The 8,165-nt window shown below is 29.9% G+C and overlaps 1 protein-coding gene across 2 annotated transcripts in view; it reads right to left on the bottom strand.

Moving 5' to 3' along the window:
- Positions 1 to 4,089: 4,089 nt before the first annotated feature.
- LOC129914080 (axin) overlaps positions 4,090 to 8,165 on the bottom strand; it is a 79,850-nt gene continuing 75,774 nt past the window's right edge. Inside the window, exons 8-11 of one of the 2 annotated variants that reach the window (XM_055993133.1) lie at positions 5,977 to 6,229; positions 5,765 to 5,909; positions 5,368 to 5,688; positions 4,090 to 5,299 (exon numbers count right to left, since the gene is read on the bottom strand). In XM_055993133.1, the coding sequence (XP_055849108.1) occupies positions 5,173 to 5,299; positions 5,368 to 5,688; positions 5,765 to 5,909; positions 5,977 to 6,229 (846 nt within the window). In that variant the 3' untranslated portion in view covers positions 4,090 to 5,172. The remainder of the gene's footprint in view (positions 5,300 to 5,367; positions 5,689 to 5,764; positions 5,910 to 5,976; positions 6,230 to 8,165) is intronic. The other variant, XM_055993132.1, reaches the window with a different exon arrangement.

Here is an 8,165-nt window from a genome sequence, read left to right as displayed (position 1 = left end):
AGGGTTTTAACATTTTTTTTTTAATTGTAGTAGATTTCTTTATATTTGACATATCAACTAAAAGCTGTGTTCAACGAGGAAGGAAAAAATAGTTCTGTTCAATGATGAAATAAGTTCTGTTCAACGAGGAAATAATTAGAACAGGACAAAACAGAACAGTTTCGTGAGAAATGTTAAAACATAAATCAACAACAAACATATATGATAACCCTTCAAGCCTGGTACGCTGCTCGCGCTAAATTTTAGCTGAGATAAAATTCCCATACAAGTTATCGATAACTTGTATGGGATCCATTTTATCTCGGCTAAAAATTTTCGATAATTTGTATGGGAGCTAAAATTTAGCGCGAGCAGCGTACCAGGCTTAAACACAAAATCGAAGGAGAAACGTCTGGTGACGCAAATAGATCAGATTTCATGATCTATTTGCGTCTTAAGATTCAAAAAAATGAATCTGAGAATCAGAAATCTGAATTTTTATCAAGATTTACGCATACAAACACACGCACTTTCACACACAATCCTCTGTTTGACATTTGTCTGAACATTTGTTGTTGTTTTATTTATTTTATACGCACAGATTTCGTACACAATTACAAAACTAGATTTCATATTCTATTTGCAGTGGAAAATCTGAGATTTTTACACAAAAATCTCAAAAGTCAATAGAAAACGACATAAGTGTGCATCCGCGGCAATTTTATTAATCAATAATTTTGTGTGTTTTCGTAAGAAATCATCTTCTGCTGCAGCCTGACGCCACCACCACCCACGAACAACATTCAACAGAGAAAATTTATTGAATTACATCAATAACTCTTGCCGCTATCCTGTATCTCCAGAAAATAATTAGTTTGTGCAAGTTAAATAAAATAAAACAATGGGACTTTTCACGAGTCGATTTTTGCCGTGCGGCGAAGCTTTTCGACTCGTGTGAACGTAAGTCGCAGGCGACTAAGTGACAATCCGCATAGAAAAATCCTGGTCGACCGACATATCGTGCGGCTAAAATCGATTTTTGAAAAGTGGGCATTAGTATAATTGTATGCCGTAATTTGGTTTTTCTACTACTACAACTACAGAAGACAAATTTTGCAGCATTGTATTTTATTTTTGCAATAGGGTTAGGGTATAGCAAAAGTGTAAAGCCTGGTACGCTGCTCGCGCTAAATTTTAGCTCCCATACAAATTATCGAAAATTTTTAGCCGAGATAAAATGGATCCCATACAAGTTATCGATAACTTGTATGGGAATTTTATCTCAGCTAAATTTTAGCGCGAGCAGCGTACCAGGCTTAAAAGTGTAAAAAAAAACTTGTAATCTGTATATTTGGTTGTTTTATTTTAAGAAAATGTTACACTTTTGCACTTTTACAACGATACAAGACCATTTGCATCGAATCGTGAATACCCCTAATGTTTGAATTTTCAATTTCTAAACTGATAAATTAATCTTGTAAAAAACGATGCTGTACTTTAGCTGCGTTCCTTCAACTACTATTACACTACTGAGGAGGGTCTACACTGTTTCAGTTGTACTTGATTAAAGCCTGGTACGCAGCTCGCGCTAAATTTTAGCTCCCATACAAATTATCGAAAAATTTTAGCAGAGATAAAATGGATCCCATACAAGTTATCGATAACTTGTATGGGAATTTTATCTCAGCTAAAATTTAGCGCGAGCAGCGTACCAGGCTTAAACAATAAAAAAAATACTTCAGCACTTTTTGTAACCGCCACATAAGCATAACTCACAAATTCATTTACATTTCATCAAATTTAAAATCACGATTAAAAATGATAAACCTGTGAAATCTCATACTAATGGACTATGAATTAATTGAGATTAATGCCCATATTTTTTGTACTCCATTAAATATTATGTCGTTTTCGTTTGGCCGTCCGAAAGCGTCGCCATTTAAAACAGGAAATTTTAAATTTGTATGCGATTTGACAGATATTCAATTCTCTACTTTAATTATAATGAAGGGTGAATACATTAGGCTTTAGAGTAAATAAAAGTAATTATTTAAAGCAACACTACAGCTGTGAAGTAATAAAGTGTTTCTATTGGCTATGACATAAACACATATATTCATCCTGAAAGAAATTCGTTTAAAAAAATGCACTATTGATATAATTTTTCATTAATTCTATTTGTTTCCTTTTAAATTAAAAATAATAAAATTGTATATATATTTTAAGTTTTGTCCACTTTTTTCTTCTCTTTTTTTTTGACTTAAAAAAATATCAATGTATATATAAATAAATAAAAAGATGTATTTTTATTTTTATTTTTTGTTTTCTTTTTTTGATATCTGTTTCTTTACGACACAGTTTCATGTATATAATATATATTTTTATTTATGTATTATAATAATATAATATAATTAAAATATTAATTACCCATAATTCGGTTTGAAAAGTAAAAAATAAGATTTTTGTTAATTGTAAAAAAATAACATTAATAATTTTTTTCTTTTTGTTTTTAAAATAATTTTTTAATCATTTTCTTTTTTATTTTAATTTATTAGTTATACTTAAGTTTTGATTTTATTCTCAAAATGAATATCATTTTGTTAACATTATTGGACTTCAATATTATTAACAAAACTTATTGCAGGCAGTCCGTCTTGCTTTTTTAAATAACTATGAAATATAATAAAAAATAAAACAGAAACACAAAAATATATATGTATTTATAAAAAAAGAATAATAAATAAGAGACTATATTGGTAAACAACTAAACACAAAGTTATGAACAGAAATAAAAAAAAATGGAACAATAAAGGCTTGGTGTATTTTATTTTTTTATAATGTACTATTTTTTATTTGTTTTTAGATACAATTTAGGGGGAGAACCGTCTGAAAAACACTTGCTTTAGCACCTTAAAACGGATTCAATGGTTTTGAATCTGGTTTAAAGCTCGTCACTGGAAAGTATTTCACAATGTGAACACAAAACTTGCAGTTTTATCTCAAAGCTATCCATGGAACTGAACAAATAAAATTTTTGCGTTTCTTTTGTTTTACATGAAAGTTGTTTGAAGAGTTTGCAAATTAAAACCATTCTTAAAATAAAGTTATTTTAAGTTTAATTTAGCATTTTTGCTTTCCTTCGGAGATTCTTTTTATACTAAGTAATAGTATACTTCAGTTACTATGCATTACCAATTTCTTCCAATACTGGTGACACATCCCCACTTGCACATTTAACAATTTATGAAGCATGTTCTTATGTGTGCATAGTTATTAATGATATTTTCAATATAAGACGACTACATCTGAATTCAAACTAACTTATATTGGACAAAATTGAAAAATTAATCAAACATTAAATTCGTCCCTCCTTTCTGACAAAAAGTGGAATACAAAAAAAAAAAAAAAAAAATGGTGCATTGCATTAATTTTATACCATCATCAGAATAATTGATTGAGATATTGGATTTGAATTTAATAATAATAAATGAGTGTTCTGTCTTCACTTATTAATTGCGATAACAAATCAACCATGAGTTAACGATGATAGAGAATGTGAACAAAGTGCGTTCTGTAAATTTGGAATTTTCATAAAACTTGTTAGTTAAGGTTTTCAGTGATTGCCCATTTTCCTATATTTCTAACTATAACTTGTATGTGTACTGCTATTAATAATATCTAAAATAAAAGAAAAAAATAGAACAGTTTTTATTTCTGGCTTTCCAGTAAAAGGCTCAACAAATCGGTTGATTTTTGGGGAAGGTTTTTCTTATCAACTGTGGGAAAGAGTTTTCATTAAACTCGTGAGTAAAGGATGCTCATTTGCAGTATGTTTCAGGTTTTTCCAAAAAGCTGATCTAAATCATGTCAAGCACCAAATACGTTTACAATAAAAAAAAAAAAAACTTTGCAAAAACCGTTACAATTCAGGAAAAATGTTCTGTGGAGCAACAAATCATTCCACACTTGAGAGACATAAGCAAACAAAAATTTGTAATTTGGACAACTTATGGACCGTAGTTTAGAAGGCATTTTATTCCATCATATTTGTTGTGAATTATATTCTTAAGTTAAAAATTTAAATTTTTGCAAAAATTATATGAAAAAAATGTTGCTGAGACATATTTAGTTTTCCACAACTCTACTTAATAGCATATTAAAAAAATATTTTAATGGGGTATATGATTTAAAGAACCTATTCTTGCAATTTAAAACGAGTATGCAATTTAAAATGAGAAATATTTGGATGAGACAAATTTACAACTTCAGAAAAAAAAAATAAACATGCTCTGGTTGTTTTGCTTAATTTATCATTAGCTGGTTATCGATTCCTTAGTAAGAAAATTGTATGTCAGTTGGTTAATTGCTTTTACCAGCATCTCTTAAAACATGAGAATTTTTTTTTTATTTTTATGATTCAATTATTCTGATGCTAACATCGCTGGTGCTGATAATCGCTTACGATATTCGATAATATTAAAAAAAATATTCAGTCCAATTAAATAAAGAATAACACATTTTACACTTTTTTCTTTAAGTAGATAACAAAAAAATAAAATAAAAATAGATGTCATCATTCGATTCTCCTCCACAAATCGTTTATGCTATAATGTACTGAGTTATCTAGTTTTCTTTTTTTGTATTCTATTTTCTATGAATTTTTTTTTTTGTTTGGTAAGCGCCAAAACAATTTTAAAAATAAATAATTATGTTATATTTCGCCTGCAAAAATATTTGCATTTACGAGTGAGTGTTTTTTGCTTCGTGTGTATACTGTTTATACATTTTGTAATTTTTTTTTCTTTTTTGCATTTTATAAAATACAAAATGTTTTTAGTAATTTTTTTTTTGTTGTTTTATTTGTGGCTTGTTCTTTTTTTGTTTTGTTATAAAATTTAAAAAATACAACTTTTTACAATTTCTTTTTTATGTTAATAATTTGTTTTTATCACTAAATATTGTTTTATATGGTTTAATGTTTTGCATTTTATTTTATTTTTAATTTTTGTTATTTTTGCGGTTTTGTTTGTTTTATTATTATTATTTTTTTTTTAATTATTTGTTAATACATTGACATAAATTGCATGTTGTTGTTAAATTAATTTGTGTTTGTTTTTTGTTTAAATCTTGGTATTTTTTTTTTTGTTTAAAATTTATATGTGTGTAAAAAACTGACTAAATAAAACTTAATATCTAATCGGATGGCTTGACCAGACCCATCACTTTGCCTTCAAACAAAGGCAAGATATCCGAGTCATTAACAATCTCCTCCTGGATTACTGGACTATCGGGATCCTCACAATGGGTTTTAAAGAAGAATCTAACAGAAATTAAGTTTAAAAACAAATTAAGATCTAGTTTTGAAAACAAAAACAATTTATTTCAAACCTAAAGTTTCCCTTTTTTGGCAGATAATCCTTAAATTGTTTTAATGTTGGCTGAGTACCAGGAATTTTAGATCGATATGGATATTCCTCATCACAGAACGAGAAGACAACGGTTGTTGTTTCCTGTGGTTTAGCGGGCAACGGTGGTGGTGGTGGATGATGTAAACTACTACTGCCACTACTACTGCTGCTCATCGATTGAGGCTGCTGCATAGCTGGCAAAGGATGTTGTTGTGAGTAACGACGAGACCGACGGTTCTCGTCTTCCAGTCTTCTTTTTGCCTCTTCTAACTGTGAGGCGGTACTTGAACCAGGTCTCAAGCTATTTTTTTAATTAAAAACAATGTTGACAAAAACCGAATACATAATTTTTTCAAAAATAAAAAAAAAAAACATACCTGGCGTCTTTGTACTTCATAAGAGTATCGGCTGAGGTTAGACTAATTCCACTATCAGTATATATGGAAGGCCATTTATTGGTTAGCTTCCTTGAGGAGGAACTATGATCGGGCATTGACTTTGAGTGTTTCATTGAATGCCCACCTTTAATTTTAATGTTTTAAGTTAAGATAAAAGGAAATAATAAATAAAGAACAAAAATTATACATACTTATACTTATGGCACCATCGCTTAACATTCCTGAATCGTGAGTTGTTCTCCTTCTTGTTGGTAATGGAGGACACGGTGACATTGTACCTGGAGATCGATGTGGAGTTTGATCTTTCCAGACACGCGAGACATGTTGATCAAGAATATCTTGATCGTTGTCTTCGTCAAGGGCAAATTTTTCACATATCGCTTGCGCGAATGCTCGATCACTGGCAAGCCTATCACTCGATGGAATGGATTCATCCGAGAAACGCTATTAAAAATGAGTGTTTACAATTAAAGCAATTTGTTTTCAAGCTCAAATATATTTTTTCGCTTGATGGTGTTTCTTTTTAAATATGTTCATAACTAGAAAAAAAACTTAAAAAACATAAAATTTGGTTTACTAAAGTTTGGGAAAATCATAATACATCCTAAAATGTATTTTTTACTAAGAGTAAGTTTAATATTTATGAAATACATAGTTGAAAAACTTTATTTTGAGATATTAAAGCAAATACAAATACACCGATATCTGTTAGTACAGCAGTAATTGTTATATATTAATGAAAACTTAGCCAAAACACTTTTTTAACGATGGATTTTTTTCAAGAAAGCTATGGAGCATGTTATGATTCATTTCATTATTATATAACATTTACTGCTGTACCACCAGATGTGGGTGTAGTTGTTTGCAAACATTTGAAATACCGTTGTATTATTATTAATTTTTTGACCTTACGGCCAATTTCTTCACATGAGTACTAAGTCAGCCTAGTACCCGGTCTAACTAGACCAGGTCCTAGCTCTGGTACTCGGTCCTAACGAAAAGTTAGTACCTGAGCATTTCTTCACATTTATAGGACCTGATCTAAGTTCACAACGCGGTCCTAAGAATAAACTCGTATAAAACTGGTCTAACTGTCATTTTGACAATATTTTGTTATTTGAAATTATTATATTTCGATATTTCAAGAAATAAAACAAAACAAATAGACAAAAAACATAAGATTAATAATATCACCATTGAAAAAAAATATAAAAAAAAAATTATAAAAGACCCAATAAGAAAAGAAATTAAAGTTTAATCAATAAGTGTCAAAGTCAAAAATGGAATGTTCAAATTGGCAAAGCTAATAACCAGATCACCTACAAGAGACGAGAGATTTTTTCAATAATCTGGGCTAAAAACGGATGGACCACCAGTCGCCTACAGGAAGAATAATCATATGTTAAGAAATAACAAAAAACAGTTTCCATTTATGTACATAGATGTGTAAATGTACATATATATTTCAATAAAAATAACAGTTTTTAAAGGCGCATTAATTTTTTTGATGTGTTTATGTCTCATATTAGTCATCGGTGCAAATCGCATTATTTGACCATGGCTTGTAGACTAGCTTGCACATAGCCTTCAAAACTATTTGTAAATATAACAAACATATATTTTGTGTTTGAAACTAGAAGATTGATGTTGGATATTCATCTGTGATACTGTGGTTAAAAAATTGTTGCAGCCAAAAAATGGCCCCGAAAGGTCATACTTAGTAGTCGTAGGCTACTCATTTCCAGAAATGAGTTTAACTTTGCTCGTAAATAGCTTTCAGCATTTCTAGAAATACAAATGCAAATGCAGAATGTCTACGCAAAGCCCACCTTTCTTGACTTGGTTTTCACTTTTAGAAAGTTCGATATACATTTTTGTTACTTTTTCATCAGGAAGTGTTCTTTTGTTCATTCTTCAAGTTCGGGTATTGCATTTCTCAGGTGTTTCTTGGTAAATTTTAAAAATCATTCAAATTATTAAAATCACCAAAAAATCATGAAACAGCACACAAGAAATTAAAAAATCTGTAAGATATCTCTTAAAAAGAATGAAATTCATTACTTTGATTCAAGTCCTAACCGCTAGACTACCGATTTTGAGGTCCTAACAAATACCGAGTCCTAACTAATACTCGGTACCAATTTGACAGTACTAGGGCTTAGGACTTTTGTGAAGAAATCATTTGGTACCGATTTGAGTACTAACGATTCGTATAATAACCAGGTCCTAGCTGATTTTGAGGAGCTAGCTAGTACCGAGTCCTAACTAGTACTCGGTCCTAAATTGACAGTTCTAGGGCTTAGTACTTGAGTGAAGAAATGAGTTGATACCGATTTGAGTACTAACTTTAGGACTAGGACCGGTACTAGCGCTAGGACTC

This window comes from Episyrphus balteatus, chromosome 3, assembly GCF_945859705.1.
Source record: "Episyrphus balteatus chromosome 3, idEpiBalt1.1, whole genome shotgun sequence".
In the NCBI taxonomy this organism is placed as follows: domain Eukaryota; kingdom Metazoa; phylum Arthropoda; class Insecta; order Diptera; family Syrphidae; genus Episyrphus; species Episyrphus balteatus.
The sequence above is the reverse complement of the archived record's forward strand: the minus strand, read 5'-3'. Positions and strand labels throughout refer to the sequence as shown.